Source organism: Triticum dicoccoides, chromosome 4A, assembly GCF_002162155.2.
Source record: "Triticum dicoccoides isolate Atlit2015 ecotype Zavitan chromosome 4A, WEW_v2.0, whole genome shotgun sequence".
Classification (NCBI taxonomy): Eukaryota; Viridiplantae; Streptophyta; class Magnoliopsida; order Poales; family Poaceae; genus Triticum; species Triticum dicoccoides.
In genome coordinates, this window is record NC_041386.1 from 647,888,586 (window position 1) to 647,906,150 (window position 17,565).

At 46.2% G+C, this 17,565-nt stretch overlaps 2 protein-coding genes and 1 non-coding gene across 3 annotated transcripts; 1 reads left to right on the forward strand and 2 right to left on the reverse strand.

The window, feature by feature from the left end:
• Window positions 1-2,049: 2,049 nt before the first annotated feature.
• Window positions 2,050-7,390, reverse strand: LOC119283957 (pumilio homolog 1-like). The gene is made up of 5 exons (XM_037563293.1): window positions 5,694-7,390; window positions 5,280-5,442; window positions 3,606-3,769; window positions 2,608-2,866; window positions 2,050-2,525 (listed from the first exon to the last, which is right to left on the reverse strand). The coding sequence occupies exons 1-5, from the start codon at window positions 7,034-7,036 to the stop codon at window positions 2,421-2,423; spliced, it is 2,034 nt and encodes a 677-aa protein (XP_037419190.1). The 5' UTR covers window positions 7,037-7,390; the 3' UTR covers window positions 2,050-2,420.
• Window positions 7,391-12,379: 4,989 nt separating this feature from the next.
• Window positions 12,380-13,150, forward strand: LOC119283958 (NDR1/HIN1-like protein 13). Its single transcript, XM_037563294.1, has one exon. It carries the CDS (start codon window positions 12,380-12,382, stop codon window positions 13,148-13,150), a length of 771 nt encoding a protein of 256 aa, XP_037419191.1.
• A 1,387-nt stretch (window positions 13,151-14,537) lies between these two features.
• On the reverse strand, window positions 14,538-14,610 carry TRNAR-ACG. The gene has a single exon. It is a non-coding gene; the product is annotated as a tRNA-Arg (tRNA).
• Between the last annotated feature and the right edge of the window lie 2,955 nt (window positions 14,611-17,565).

Sequence of the window (17,565 nt, forward strand, 5' to 3'; positions counted from 1 at the left end):
AACGGCCGTGCGCACGCACCAATCATGCCGATGCCAGAGGCTGCGCTAATCTAGCCCAGCATGCGCACGCAATTCGTATCTCCGCTTGACTCTCTCATCACCATCATCATCGTCAGGACACAAGCATGGGGAGCGATTCAAGCGGGAGGAGGAAGGCGGCAGCGGCACCAGCGTCAGCATCGGGAAGGCCAAACAGGACAAGGCCGTCTCATCACTCAGAGACGCACAGCAGTCCGGAAAAGGTAATACGTGCTCTGCTTTGGCCGCCTCCTCGATCGCCTCGCGTCTCCATCCCCATGCGCATACGATTTTGAACGAACCGTCGCGTCGCCGTGAAGTTTTGGCTGTGCAGAGGCGAAGGTGCAAGATCAGTGACCGGCTGAGGGCCCTGCAGCAGCTCGTCCCTGGGTGCGATAAGGTCGGCTCAGACTCGGTGCTCGCCCGGTTTCTTAATTTCACTGTAATTGATCGCCCAGTCTTCTTCTTCATGGCGTTTTGTGAGCTGAAGCTGCAAGTTTCTTATGGCAGGCACCTCGCTCTCATGGACATTTCTCTGTGCTGTGCAGACTAACCAGGAGTCGACGCTGGAGCAGACGATCAAGTACATGAAGTCGCTGCAGCAGCAGGTCCAGGCAATGAACGTGAGGCCAACACAAGCCCTGTACCCCATCGTGGCGACGGCATCGGCGCCGGCCGTCATGGTGCCGCCCGCCGCCGGAGGACCTGTCCCGCTCCTGCCTGCAGGGATGGCTCCGTTCGGGGCCATGCTCCCGTGCCCACCTTTACCTTACCACGCCGTGATGGTGCCAGCACCGGTGGCGGCGCCACCATTGTGCCATCCACAGCCGACAGCCCCCGCTGCTCCAGTACCAAAACGCCTCCACGGAGCAGCATTGCAACGAGGGGCAAGGGAGGAGAAGATTGTGAGGCAGAATCAAGCCACTCGGATGGAATGGCTAGCCTAGCTCTAGTGATCGTCTCGGGTTTATATTTGAAATCTTGCGTCTGTAGTTGGATATATTTGAAATCCTTTCAAACTTTCAGTCTTTGTACATGTACTACCTCTGTTTCTAAATGCAAGACGTTTTGGTAGTTTAAATTGAACTGCAAAAACATCTTAAAATAAAGACCGCAAAAAACAACTAGTTTGTACACACGAGGATAACTGTCAAGACCACATCAAAAACCAGTTTGGTTCACAAGAAGAAAACCTTGGAAATGAATCTACACTGCATCTACCTGGTTACTTTTTATGACACGTTGTAGTATCATTTCAGCACACCCACCACCAGTCCACAAGGACTAAGGCTGGTCATAGTAGGAGTAACATAGGTAGTAACATAGATGCCACATAAGCAAAAATGGTGATGTGGCAAGTAGTTAATGAGGAGAGAGGCAAATAGAGTAACATAATATGTTACCATCACATAGCGGTTTCCAATGCATAATGAGTCTACAAAGTAATAAATGAAGGCAACTATGTTACCACACCTATGACACTACCCACTATGAAGGTAGTAACATAGACTAGTAACATACATATGTTACTAGTCTAAGTTACTCCCCACTATGACCAGCCTAATGCGCCATACTAGCCCTGGAAATGGTTGTCTCTTAAACCTAGTAACCAAATTTATCCAAGCTAAGTATGCTATCGCCAGGCAAAACAAGCAAATTTGCTATCAATGAAAATACAAGCTTCTTTTAGTCAAATTATCCTTACTAAGCACACCATCTCTTAGAAAAAGACAATCAAAAGATTAAAAGATTACGATCTTCAAAGGAACTTCGATGGCCCAAAAGCTACGTCAAAGAAACAATTTGTACCAAGGTAAGAGACCATTGATAGTATTAAGTCGTTCAATTGTGATATACTCATATAATCAATCAGCTTTGGTCCAACAGTATATCGACTGTACTGAATGAAACGCCCGCCATATATACCTTCTGTAACAGGCAAAACAGGTGAGCACTACAATATATTTTCTGTAATACCACAGACATGATCATGATGAGCTATTATTTCATTACCAAAACTGGAGAGAAGAGTTCAAGCAAGTTGGAGTGACCAAAATATATAGCAACTATAGCAACTTGTCCACCATTACTAATTATTCTCCGTCCAACAATCCAAAGGAAAACGATACAGCAGATACAAAATAGACAACTCGGAAAGCACACGTTTTTTCTTTACAACTCTACACCATCACCATCGGAATAGGCACCCAGCAAAACGTACATCTCGGATGGCAACACCTGGTAAATTCTACAGAAGTTGACGATGTGTCGAACCTTTCTTGCAGCCAAAAACCACCCTTCTGAACTCAGAAGACCGTGTGCAGATACATCATAGTAAACAGCTAGTGAAACATAAATTGACAACAATACAGATTTCTTTGGCGCTGCAGATTGTACACCTTTCACCTCCTAGAGATGGCTCTAGAGATTCTCTTACAACAGGGACTGGTCCGAAGGGCTTCTTCATGAGGGCGGATTGCTTCAACCAGCGCATTATGGAGATGGCCCTGTCAAGGAAAAACGATAGTGAGCAATATGCATGCTGTAATTTGACGTACTTTGAAAAATCATATGGATCGAAACACTCACCCTGCTGTTAACAAGGGCAGTATGAATGACATAGTTCGCAAAAGGGTCTTGCAGCAGTTGTTCAAAATGAGGCACTGAAATCAGGTCAAACACTATGGCAGCTTTGTCTTCATCTGAGAAGACCTTCAGGCATTTCTCCACCACATTGCTGCTCACTTTTTGCTTTGAGAGATAAACATAACTTCCTTCAAACTGAGATGCCAGGTGTGCATTTGCAGAAGGAATTTTCTGGTCCAGGACATACTGTACCACATAATTGCTGAAACAAGGGGAAATAGGCAACAACTTTAGTTTTATCAGAGTTAATATAGTTTACATGTTGCCAAACACATGCTTGAAAAATACCAAGTTAATCTCATGACAGAGAAACGAAACACATGATGGAGATACATTCACTACTTGCCAAAAGATAAATCTGGTTGGGGATGTCTAACTCTCAGATTATACAAGGGAGCAAGAAAAAAAGAATTGAAGGTATTACAACAAAGGTTGGGTTCATGTAATCAGGGCACAGTTCATTCCATTATCAGCACCCTTATTGTATTGTCTGTGAAATGCACAGACCGTGAAGACTAATTACTGTTACATGTTATCGCCTGAAAATGAGTTGAATCTAGAGCAACAGAAACTATGGGAAAATAAGATTTTTAAGGTCAAGGGGCTAATCAAGCTGATGGTGTGAAGATATGGTTCTTCTGAGAAGGGAGGTGAAGATAACTCTTACTCCAGCAAAAGATCAGTTAATGATATAATGCGAGCAACGAGCAACAATATCAAAAAAGTATTATCAGTATAAGCTGGATATTCTTCCCTTTAATTAAATCCACCAGTAATATGAATCTATATATCTAGTGTTGATAACATGTCACTGATAAGATCTCTACAAGTAAGCAGACAAGTAAAACTGCTTCACAAAAGAATTGGGAAGACATAGTGCAAGAATGTTCCTTTATAAATAGCATAAAGTACAAGATAATAAAGAGGAAGGGTGGGTTTACCCAAATGGATCTTGAGCGAGCTGAAAGGCATGAGCACACACTTCCACAATTAGCTTCGCCTGATATTCACCACGTGCACTAGTTATGCACTTTTGTAAAACACAGCAGCCATGGCGATGCATTGCCATCTCAAAACAGTGAGTTGCAGCAGCCTCAAATATGAACTGTCCAAAGAGAGTAGAATAAATCAATAAATACATCACAGATGATAACGATATAATCAAATCAAGCAAGATAACTGCATAGCTTCATACACTTGCATAAGAATTCCATAACACACTACTAATTTACCCAACATGCTCACCACTAGATATGACGTTCAAAATGACATTGAGTTATTGACAGTTTGTAAGGCGATCATACTTGCTCCATAAATAAATTTCTATACGTTGGCATTTGCCATTGGATAATGTAAGTGCAGAATATACTTGTATAAGGTCTGGTACATTAACTTCACGATCGAGATATTCCCATGTTAAAAGAAAACTTAGCATCAATCAAATATTCCTGCTGATATTAGTCTTGCGGGTTATTCTCCAACACAAGGTACGTTCAGAAATATGCAGAAGACAATAGAAGAATAAAGGGATGCATGATATAATAATCATAGTCGAGTACAAGGAGAGGGGGGGACTCAAAGGGTCACACCAAACCAACATCGTTAAGATGATTATGCAATAAATTAGTCCACTGAGAACCTAAACACTCGTAATTTAGTTAAGCATAACCACAATTAGGTTTTGGATTATTTTAGGACGTGATTTTTTTAATGTCCCGATCTGGTAAAAATTCAGGTCATATTTTAGGTCTCCCTAGTCGTCCAGACCCCAAGTATAACACATACATACAAATAAGATCTGGTAACTTAAACACAAGGTACGTTCAGAAATATGTAAAAGACAACAGAAGAATAAAGGAATGCACATGATATAATAATCAAAGTCAAGTACAAGGGGGGGAGGGGGGGCTCAAGGGTCACACCAAACCAACATCGTTAGGATGATTATGCTAGAAATTAGTCCACTGGAGAACCTAAACACTAGTAATTTAGTTAAGCATAACCACAATTAGGTTTTGGATTATTTTAGGACGTGAATTTTTTTAATGTCCCGATCTGTTAACTTAAATTCAGGTCATTTTTTAGTTATCCCTAGCCGTCCAGATCCCAAGTATCACAGATACATAAAAATAAGACCTAGTACTACCTACCTCAAAGTCCTAGGTACCTTTTGTATATACAGTGATGCTTATGGAATTAAGATAACAATCAGCAAACACAGTCTCCTGAATATTGGCTAGCGCATATAAACTGCTAATGAAACTCTTTCAAAGATAAACTTCTAAGATTATGCACATACTGATGTACAGGTATAGTTTTTGTTCATCTGCCGGCAAATTTACATAATGTAAGTAAACACGGAACAACGTGTTATAAATTCAAGCCAACATACTTCTTATGAGTTTATGCACATGTGTAGGTTCAAGTACTTCAATATTTAATTTGCACTAGATTGTGCAGGTTGCATGGTAGGTCCACAGAACATAGCTGATAAATTCATTGTCATGGTGCTGATTCTCAAACTTATGGAGTGTATTTGTCAAAAAAATGATAACTAATAATTGCTCAAAGTCAGTTATATGACCAAAAATAGCTATGTAAGTACTATTATGTACCTTGTTCTCCTCTGCACCAAAGTTTGACAAGCACTTCTGTATGACATGATTACCATTGAGATCATTGACAAGATGCATGAAGCCTGGCTGTAGGGCCGAAATAATGAGCACGATCTGCTTCCTGACCTTAACAGTCTCTATCAATTTCTGAACTGCCCTTGTGCTGAAACAAATCACAACAACCAAATCATCACCAATCATTTGCATGCATTTAGTAACAAAAGGGGTTTATGTTGCAATGTAAGCATCATTTCACACTTCTACTGCCAGTGCACTTCCTTATCCAAACACAAATTGCAGCAATCTCAAAATACAGTAATAATTTGTGACAATTGGTTAGCAAGTAAAATTACTTCTAATTTCAGGATCATGGTGCAGTTAATTGATCAGTTTAGGCAAGAGAAGGTAAATTACCCATGAGAGTTCACAGAGATTCTCAGCAGCTTCACAGGATCCTCCGTCAGCACGGCGATGATCCTCAGCCTCTGATCCTCATCACACACATCCAGAAGCTTCTGAATGAGATAGTTGGCAAACGAGTTGATCATGAGCTCTGCCATGTGGTCAATGATTCCTTCGAAAATCACATCCACGTGTTGTTTCCCTTCCTCAAACTTCTGCTGCAGGAACCGGCAGCCATTCTGGTCCTTGGCCATGAAGTAGATGTACCCCTTAACTCCAACCATGTTCTCATACCTCAGCATCCTAGGACTCTCCATCTCCAGTGCCCTGTTGTTGTTGGCATGCTGCTGAAACCTCCTGTCCTTGGCACGGTAGAGAACAGGCATGTTCTTCTTGCCATCGAAATTCTGACCATCCTCGCAGCGAAACGCCTCCATCTGATTATTCATGCCGCCTTTCATGTAGCGATTGCCGGTATGCACAGGCACGCCGTACTCGCAGTGCAGTTTGGGTGAACGGGCTGCTCCACCACGGGGATCAAGGGCAATCGGGCCAGTCCCAACAAACCCCCAGTTGTGCTGTTCTGCGGCAGCCTGCCCAGGAAGCATGAAAGGCTCGGGGTGAGCATGAGCAGGGTGCACCAGGCCCTGTCCCCAACCAATGCCGGTGCCGTTTGCTGTCCTATTGTACATGAAGCCGTTCATGTTGACCTCCAGGCCGCCGGGGTGGCCGCCCAGGCCGACGTCCGGTCCGAGCGCGAAGCGGTAGCCGGCCGCCATGGCCTGCTCGTTCACCAGGGGCTCGCCAGGAACCGAGGAGCCCGGCGCCCCAAAGGGGTAGCCATAGTAGGCGGCGCCACGCGCCGCAGAGAAGTCCGCCGGGGCGCCGTTGCCGACGGGCGTGGGCTGGGGCGCGGCGGGCGCGTCCTCGACGAGCAGGCCGCGGAGCTGGTTGGCCAGCCACTGCTTCTCCGGGTCGTCTACGGGCTGCCCGAGCGGGGACGGCGCGGCGGCGACGAAGGGGCTCGACGGATGCAGGGGCGCCGGGCACACGCGGAGCGGCGGGTGGTACGCGCCCCCGCCCCCGCCGCCCTGGTGATCACCGTCGTCGCGGCGGTTGACGACGACGGCGTAGCAGGCGTCGTCGGCGCGGCGGGGCGACGCGGCGTAGCGCGGCGGCGCGAACCCGTGACGGCGGTCGCCGCCGCCATGGCCCTGGGAGAGCGCGCCGCCGCCGCCGGCCCGGTGCGCCTGCGGGGAGGTGACCTGGGGGATCTCGCTGAGGAGCAAGTCCATCTCTTTCTCCTCGGGGCGCTCGTCCGCCGCCGCCTGCGCCGCCGCCGCCGGGCCCTTCATCGCCAGATCAAACACCAAACGCCCGACGGAACCAGAACGGAGAGGAGGCGGAGGCGGAGGAGAAGAAGAGAAGAGAGAATCCGATCGGAGATTGCAAGAGGAGGGGGCGGGGGCGGGCGGGGTCGGCGGGGAATCCGCGGATCGGGAACGGGGATCGGGAGCAGGGGTTAGCAGTGGTGCATTGGGAGGCGGATGGGGCGGAGGGGAGGGGAGGAGGCCGGTGAGGCATGCAAAAGAGGGGAGAGGAGGGAGGCGATGGTGGGTTTATATACCCAATTGACTCGGCGCAGGGCTTCCCTTCCTTCCCCTTGGCTGGCTTGGCCATCCTCCCCCCTCCTCCCTGCTCCCTCAGCTCTTCCCCTTCCTCCGCACTGCTGGTTGGATTGGACGACTGACCGGAGGGGACGAGCGTACCACCGTATTATTTTTCTTACTTTTTAATTTTTTTACCAACAGATATAGACGATCTTTCTACCCGCCGCATGGATTTTAACCGCACCAGATCTGGGATCCATCCTTTCTGTTTCGGCTTTGGGTAATCCATCCATCCATTGTTCCCTCAAAAAAAAAAAAATACACCCACCCATTGCTGCTACTACAACTACCACTACCATCTCTCCCCCTTTGAATTTTGTGCTACTAATTGGGATAGAACCTGCCTTACATGACACGCTAGTCTTGTTGCGCATTTTAAAATGCTCGCATGTCTATTTGTGTTACGTGGTTTCTTTTTTAGGGGCCGTTTATGCTATTTACAATTTTGACGATGAAACTTTGAAAAAAATACTTTTTGGCATAACTCTACGACTCGGTACACTTTGCGTCATCTTTTTGTTCCTACGACTTTAGGTTGGGTTCCGCTATCTCACGAGAACGACAAAAGAACTTGTTATGATAAAGTGGAAACTAATTATGATACTGGCGATGGTAGCTCGAAGAAAAGAGTTATCTTGAGTGTGTCAGTACAATTTTGATGATGCAACGCTAAGAACTTATACTATGCACCTTCTCATTTTTTTTTCCTACGGCTTTTTAGGTCCACTTTTCGTGGTATCGTGAATCTAAACAAAAAGTACTTGATCACCCGGCGCAAACATAAGGAAACGTAGAACAAAAGACACCCTACTGCTAGCAAACCCACATTATTGTTTACGGAAAGTCCAAATTGCCAGACAACAGAAGTAAAGCAGACAAAACAAAACAAAAAAACAAAACTGAAAGCCCGACACGTTTACTTCACTCAATCCGTGTTACCTACAATAGACTAGAAGAAACCGCAACGTAATACTCGTGCACGCACACGAGTGAATGTTATTGGTCTCTTTTTGTGTTGAAATGATTTGGATTTCTGAGTTTAACTTGCCATGAAAATGTTGCACGTTGATTTTACGTAGTTTTTATAGTTGAAAGCTTTTTTTGGTTTTGGGGGTAAAAAATAATGTTTCCTCAAGTGGAGTTGAATGTTTTCGTTCACGTAACCTCAAAAGCTCACCAACCAGTTGGATGCTAAACAGTTAGAATATCCTTTTTGCGAAAAGTAAGTGCTTTTGTCAACCGGTGTTTCTTCTTGTACTTAGACAACAATGGCATTGTCTTTCTTCAGTTTTGGTTGCACTCCTGGGAACGGCGGGATTTGTAGAGAGGCTAAGAAGAATCATTCTAACGTGAAAACTAGGTATGATACTAAGGATGGTAGTTCGAAGATGGGAGTTATCTACTTATCTTAAGTGTGTCACTACAGTTTTGATGATGTAATGGTAAAAACTTGGTATCTTGTGCGCAATCTTTTTTCTCCAAGGCTTTTAAGGTCCAGTTCTACGGTATCGTGAATACCGAACAAAAAGTACTTGATTACCCAGTGCAAACTTAAGGAAACATAGACCAAAAGACACCCCACTGCTAACAAAGCCACATCATTGTTTACCAAAAGTCCAAATTACAACACGCGGGAAGAAAATCAAACAAAATAAAAACCCAACACATTTACTTCACTCAATCCGTGTTGCCTGCGATAAACTAGAAGAAACCAATTACATATAGACATAACACGTGAAAAACATAACCAGCATGTGATGGTGGGCGCGCAAAACCAGCCCTCGCGCACGAGTGAATGATATTGGTCTCTTTTCGTGTCGAAATATCTTAAATTTATGAGCTTGACTTGCCATGAAGCTTTCATATAGTTTTTTAGTTGAAATTGGCTATTATATATTTTTTGGGGTTGAAAATAATGTTTTCTCAAGTGGACTTGAGTTCTTTGTTTCATCACGTAACCTCAAAGTTGGCCAACATGTTGGATGCTGAGCATTTAGAATATCATTTTTGCAAAAGGTAACCGTTTTATCAACCAGTGTTTCTTTTTATACTTCGACAACAATGACATTGTCTTTCTTTAGTTCCGCTGGCCACTCTATGGTAATGAGGGAATTTGTAGAGAGGCTTAAGAAGAAACATTCTAAGGGAGTACAAAAGAAGCTATCTACTCGGCTTGGTGACGACCTTGGTTTTGTGCTTCTTCTCTACAGCATTGTTGTATCTTCGCGTGGGTGTCCACGTTGCCCGGTGTTGCCTTCTTTGGGCTACGGAGACTGTTTTAGCCTGGTTTTTCATTACAAAAAATTACGGGATTGGTTTTTCATTAATTGATCGAGCAATCCTCTTCTTTTCTAATGAATCAAGATTCTTAGAGGCCGACTTAAAAAAACTATCTACTTTTTTACATGCCCGCCAAACAAAAGTGCAAGGAGCAAGTGGGCTAAACTGCTCCCTTGCTATAAATAAAATAAAGAGTAGAAAGAGACAGATATGACACTTGGCTGTTGGCTAATCCAGACGAGGAAAAGGAGAGCAGAGACTTGCCCGTGTGGCGACTCCAACAGCTCTGCTCAGTGCACCAGATGGACAATCGTTCACGCAGTCTCTGCCCAAGTACATGACTTTTTTATTTTTATTTTTTTGGCAACGAGCTAGTAGAGATTATGCGGCGAAGGTACAAGTTTAGCTACTTTAGTACGTGCATTTTTTCCGGGAATTAAAAATGTGACAGGCTAAGAGACCCACCCAACTATTTTAAGGAAATATTTCCTCCATGCTTGCTAGCCATGCGATCCTTCGTCTTCATGCACCACTGACCAAGTCACATCGCGCGTTTCCAGTTCTGCACACCAGCATTGATTTTTCATTAGAGGGTCTACTTCATTGCAGCAAGAATATTTTTTCTTTTAGTGCAGTTAATGGATGTTAATTGCCATCCATGAAGGGCATTCGATTCGTCAGTTGAGAACGTTTGGCGAGTGGGATTAGTGGAGTGGTATACAATGGTTAAAATTCACCACAGTACTACAGTAGTAGTAATATTTTTCTTCAAACATATTGTGAGAGTTTTTCTTTAAACGAGGATAGAATCTCTGCCACATTTCCGGAAGAGCCAGGGGAGGATATACGGGGGAGCAATGCTACATCTATGCAAGGGCATCTTTAACGTGGATACGCAAACCGCCCGCATGCGTTCGGATCGTGAAAGTCATTCAACATGGGTATGTGTCGGTCCGCGCCGCGGTCTGGACGCATTTTCTCCTGCAAATGGGAGACAAAATAAGAGGAGATTTGCGGGAGTCCGGACAGTACGTAGGATTGTGACACCCACGGCCCACCCAATCCTCCCTCTCAGTCCCATTTCCTTTCACTTTGCCCCTTCTCCTCCTTACTTTGTATCCGCACCCTCGACCTCCGCCGTCATTATTGTACGTCTCCGGCCGTCATAGAGGCATTGTCGGACGTCCGCAACCAGCACCGACGCGCCCGCTCGCCTTTACAACGGAGTTGTCCACGCTGAAGTCGTTTCTACCCAGATACGCTCCGCCCCGCCGTCGACGACCTCCATGGCGAACACCACGCACGACAGGTGTTTGGTCAAATGCCATTGATTTTTTTTTTCAAATGTTATGTAGTTTTTTAGAGTACGAAGGATGGTGAGCTACTCGATCATGGAGGATGAGTTGTTGTGCGATGCGTGGTTGGCCGTATCCGCGGAATTCGTAGGCAGGAGAAGAGGGGTGACCTTATGGCAGCAAGTGCATGAAAAGTTTCGTGCACAAAATCACATTGCAACCTACAACATGTTCATCATTCAACAGCTCAAACGTGAGTTCGTTATCGTATTGTTGGTACACTATCCAGACCAACGTCATCATGTTTTGTGACGTGGTTCGTCAGCTCGAGACAATGTGACCATTGCACGGGGCAGAGGACGAGACGTAACTTTTGCTTCCTCTTGCTCAACTTATTGATTGATTCATTCACTCAATGTTGGTTTGGTCTACGCATTATATGTAGCCCGCACGCACTGCGTGGTGCACCACAATACGAAGGGACCGTCATTTACGTGCACACAATGTTGGATGAAGCTGAAGGGAGAGTATGTGTGGAACAACATGATCCGTTGATGAAAAACTTGTTGGACATACGGAATCTAGTCGAATTTGAGACATTGTTGTACTAGGCTTAATTTGCATGCTATGTATGAGTGATTTGTGCTATTTTCTATCCGAACTTTAATGAATATTAGTCGGTTTGCATGAATTTCATTCGGTTTGTCTAAATACGGATTGAAATATATGCGGACAATGTTGGATGGAGGCCTCCCGCATTCGTATCCGTGGATGGATGCGGGAGGAAATCTGCGGGTTGCCATTGGAGATTCTTTAAGTTTTTTTGGAGGAAATTAGGAAGGGGGGCCATCCAATTGAATTCAGAGGCCGCGAGAGATTTGTTATACGCAGATTACGTAAGGGGCCGATCTTTCCGTTGCTTTCCGACTCTTGGCAAAAATGATTGTTGGCATCGACGCATGATTTTGGAACACTCGGGCATTTCATTTGTGACACACCGATCTCAGATGACCTCTACTAGTAGTATAAAATAAAAGAAGGTGTCTATCTAGGTATATCTCACTCAATCAAACAGAATAACAGGGAGTGCAAAGAAGAAGAGAAATAACATGAACCTCTACGTAAAATCAATGACATATAAATTAGATAGACTTTGTTAATCCTCGCTAGATAGACTTTGCTAATTCTCATTATCAGTCGCAAAACATAATCTCCATTTGATGAGAAACTAGCAAATTCGCGAGAAACAATACGATCAGGGCGCGACGGCCGTTGCGACGAGCCTTGAGCGGTGGTGCGTGCCACCCGCCAACAATAGGCATGTCGCCAAAACCGTGGCGCGCACGGGCGCTCCCCCCGGTTTCCCTCCAAATCGTGCCCTCCGCCCGCCTCATGCGACGTCCTCCGCCAGCTCCCTCCCGCCCCCTCGCACCTCGCCGTCCTCTTTCCTTCCATGGCGGAGAGGGCGCTCCCGCCGCCCGTGCCCGAGCAGGCCTCCGCCGCCCTCGCCCAGCTCAGGGCCCCGCCGCACGAGACGTACGTCGTCAAGGTCCAGAAGGACCAGATATACCGCGTGCCGCCTCCCGAGAACGCCTACCTCGCCGAGCGGTACCGCGCGGAGCGCGCCGGCGGCGGCAAGAGCGGCGGCGGCTCCGCGTGCTCCACGCCCCTCCTGCTCACGCTCGCCCTGGCGGCCGCCGCGGTGCTGCTCCTGGGCGCCAGCGTCTGGCTCTCCGTCGTGGTGATGCGGCCGGCCCCGCCGAGCTTCTCCGTGAACAGGCTCTCCGTGCGCAACGCGTCGGCGCAGCGCCACGCGGAGGTGGACTACGACTTCTTCCTCACGGCGGTCAACCCCAACAAGGTGACCGCGCTGTGGTACAAGGACGGGGGCGCGGCCAGGCTGCTGCACCGGGGCACGGCCCTGGCCAAGGCCGCGGACGTGGGCACGCCAGAGGACGGCGGCGTGGACGCCAAGGACTTCAGCGTGCTGCTGCGCGGCGGCGGCGGCCACGCGACACCCAAGGCGGTGGAGAAGGCGCTCGGGGGGTCCAAGAAGGAGGCCGTGGCGCTGGAGCTCGCCGTGGAGTTCCCCGTGCAGGTGCACGTGGGCGCGCTCGCGTTCGCGGCCAAGAGGCTGGCCGTGGCGTGCGAGATGAGAACGGCGGGGCTAGGGAAGCACGTGCACATTTCGTCGCAGAAGTGCAGGAGCAGCTTCGGGAAGTGACCGACGCCGACCGCCGCCGCGCCGAGGTGGCGCGCCGGCGCTTTGTGCATAGTGGGATCGAGGGCCGAACGGACGGGCAGTGGTGGGATCGTACGTGTACACCGCGTGTAAATGTGTCTTGTAGCTCGTGCTTGATGACTCTCGAGGCTCTTTGTGTGCAAATATGTGTAAGTTGTTACTAACCGGAATCTGGGACTTGCTGGACTTGTGTATAATCATGGAAGATTGTTCGCTCGTGATACATGCTACCTGCTGTTGTGATCATCTAACCCATATGTCCGGACTGTCCGGCACCTTTCGAACACAATCCATATATGGGACGGATTTGAGTCTATTTGGACGCATCCGTCATGTCGCATTGACAGACGGACGCGAAAATACTTTGGTCCGTCAAGGGAGGTCATCGATTTGGTGGCCGCATTCATGGCGTGGGTCGGTGCGTCATCCGAGGAGCCAAGAACCTAGCTATTTAAGCTGAACGGCGAGGGCAAACCCTAGCTGCCACATCCCACCCACTTTCCTCTCGTCCCCGCCGCCATTGCTTCCCCGTATGTGCCCCCTTCCGCTCCGACCCTTGCCATCAGTCATGGTTCGACAGAAGCCGGAGCGTTGGGCAGAGATAGCGGCCGAGATGGGCGTTGTCAAGTAACGTCATGTCGCATTGCGTCGGCATGGAGGGCATGGAGGAGCAGGCGCCGCGCATGGAGGAGGCGGAGGCGGAACGGTTGGAGCGCGAAGCAAGCGGGTGCTGCCGCCCGCGTGACGCTCGTCGTCGATCTCGGCCCCGTGGTCGAAAACCAAGCCATCCTCGGCTCGCTTTAGTCCGAGCGGGAGGTGGCGGCGAGTCGCCGCCTTATCCACTTGCGCGAAGTGAGGCAGGAGCGGCTCTTTGCGGACAATGACGGGGAGGAGGAAACGCCGGAGATTCGCCATGCCGCCTGACCACGAGGTTGGCGGCTCCAGCAAGAGAGTCATCCACATCTTCGACGACGGCGAGTAGTTGTAGGATATCTTGCCTTTTGAACATAGCTTGTGTGTTTCATACATGGTGTAGGTGCGACCAAACAAACGTTGCACGAAGCAGCATGAGAACGAGGATTTGCAGATGTGGAATGTGGTTGCAACCGTGGATAAACAAGGGGTGACCGGCTTCACATCCGTGAACATACAGGGGGTCGTATTTGCTCAGGCAAGCCGGTGTGGGCGGTGGACCGGAGAACGGGACAAGTAATTCTCGAAACAAGTGCTGCGCAAGGCCAGTGACTATGGGAGAGAGACTCGGGGAAACCGTGGGTAAAACAAAATGTTCGTCGCAGGAGCTTCGAAGCACGCTCGGTAGGTTTTTTTATGTAAAAATAAGAATGTGCAAAACAAAAAAGTACAAAACCGACTCCGCTGGGGATCGAACCCAGAATCTCTGGTTTCGTAGACCAGCGCCTTATCCATTGGGCCACGGAGTCCTTGCTGTAATTTCAGCAGGTCTGCACTAACAACTTCGGATCGGTTCTCCTAATGGCACGACTTGATCCAGTCCTGCAAACACTTCTGTAAAACGCAGCGAAGCACGAACTGGGTAATTTGCTGAAAACTGACCGTTCAAGTTACTTAGGCTAAAAAAAATATAGCAAGGCTCAAAAAAGAAGACCATCCGAGGTACTTCTATCCATGACTCTAAGTTGGTGGCATACCCGAAAATATAAAGATCATGTTCTTTTGAAACACAGTACAAATACATATGTTTACGTATGTGAACATACTCCCTACCATTATGAGCATTTTCAGTTTTGACTGGTTTTAAATAGCGGATTGGGGTCTGCGTAGCGGAATGCGGATAGCGGGCGATATTGCGGGCGCTATGTCCATGTAGCGGATTTGTAAAAACACTATATTATTGTGTATATTTATATATCATTAACAAAAAGTACTGACATTTAATATGAGTAGTACCGGACACTATTGCGCTAGCGCTATTGCGTGCTATCTCCGTTATTTGGAACTATACGTGGCTTGTAACTTGGCCTTTATTATGTGAAAATGGGACACATATTGCCAAGCAAAAAATATACTAGTAAATAGATCTTGAGATTTATAAAGTTTCCACATGCATTTCCTAATTGATGGGCACATCATAATACTAAAAGAATAGCGCCCATACAGTCTGGATTACTTCTAGAAAATGGAGCACCTGGTCTGGTAGATTTTGAAATAGACACCTCATAATCGACATGCATATTATAGCACTGAAAGAAAACCGTCTGGAAGTCGGAACATATCTAAAAAAAATACAAGCACATGTGCCCCTACAATGATCCCCTAAGCAAGTAAGGTAGGATCTAACGCATTTATTGCTAATGACCAATGGTGATGGTGAAATGCTTGTTGTAAAGTAGCCAACAATGTAAGGCTTCTTTTCAATGCATAGGTGCTTAGATGAGGTGCTAAGTGCATTAAAAATCTTAGCAACACTTCTAATGGCCATTAGGACCGGTTCTTCTAATGGCACGACTTGATCCAGTCCTGCAAACACTTCTGTAAAACGCAGCGAAGCACGAACTGGGTAATTTGCTGAAAACTGACCGTTCGAGTTACTTAGGCTAAAAAATATATAGCAAGGCTCAAAAAAGAAGACCATCCGAGGTACTTCTATCCATGACTCTAAGTTGGTGGCATACCCGAAAATATAAAGATCATGTTCTTTTGAAACACAGTACAAATACATATGTTTACGTATGTGAACATACTCCCTACCATTATGAGCATTTTCAGTTTTGACTGGTTTTAAATAGCGGATTGGGGTCTGCGTAGCGGAATGCGGATAGCGGGCGATATTGCGGGCGCTATGTCCACGTAGCGGATTTGTAAAAACACTATATTATTGTGTATATTTATATATCATTAACAAAAAATACTGACATTTAATTTGAGTAGTACCGGACACTATTGCGCTAGCGCTATTGCGTGCTATCTCCGTTATTTGGAACTATACGTGGCTTGTAACTTGGCCTTTATTATGTGAAAATGGGACACATATTGCCAAGCAAAAAAAATACTAGTAAATAGATCTTGAGATTTATAAAGTTTCCACATGCATTTCCTAATTGATGGGCACATCATAATACTAAAAGAATAGCGCCCATACAGTCTGGATTACTTCTAGAAAATGGAGCACCTGGTCTGGTAGATTTTGAAATAGACACCTCATAATCGACATGCATATTATAGCACTGAAAGAAAACCGTCTGGAAGTCGGAACATATCTAAAAAAAATACAAGCACATGTGCCCCTACAATGATCCCCTAAGCAAGTAAGGTAGGATCTAACGCATTTATTGCTAATGACCAATGGTGATGGTGAAATGCTTGTTGTAAAGTAGCCAACAATGTAAGGCTTCTTTTCAATGCATAGGTGCTTAGATGAGGTGCTAAGTGCATTAAAAATCTTAGCAACACTTCTAATGGCCATTAGGACCGGTTCTTCTAATGGCACGACTTGATCCAGTCCTGCAAACACTTCTGTAAAACGCAGCGAAGCACGAACTGGGTAATTTGCTGAAAACTGACCGTTCGAGTTACTTAGGCTAAAAAATATATAGCAAGGCTCAAAAAAGAAGACCATCCGAGGTACTTCTATCCATGACTCTAAGTTGGTGGCATACCCGAAAATATAAAGATCATGTTCTTTTGAAACACAGTACAAATACATATGTTTACGTATGTGAACATACTCCCTACCATTATGAGCATTTTCAGTTTTGACTGGTTTTAAATAGCGGATTGGGGTCTGCGTAGCGGAATGCGGATAGCGGGCGATATTGCGGGCGCTATGTCCACGTAGCGGATTTGTAAAAACACTATATTATTGTGTATATTTATATATCATTAACAAAAAATACTGACATTTAATTTGAGTAGTACCGGACACTATTGCGCTAGCGCTATTGCGTGCTATCTCCGTTATTTGGAACTATACGTGGCTTGTAACTTGGCCTTTATTATGTGAAAATGGGACACATATTGCCAAGCAAAAAAAATACTAGTAAATAGATCTTGAGATTTATAAAGTTTCCACATGCATTTTCTAATTGATGGGCACATCATAATACTAAAAGAATAGCGCCCATACAGTCTGGATTACTTCTAGAAAATGGAGCACCTGATCTGGTAGATTTTGAAATAGACACCTCATAATCGACATGCATATTATAGCACTGAAAGAAAACCGTCTGGAAGTCGGAACATATCTAAAAAAATACAAGCACATGTGCCCCTACAATGATCCCCTAAGCAAGTAAGGTAGGATCTAACGCACTTATTGCTAATGGCCAATGGTGATGGTGAAATGCTTGTTGTAAAGTAGCCAACAATGTAAGGCTTTTTTCCAATGCATGGGTGCTTAAATGAGGTGCTAAGTGCAT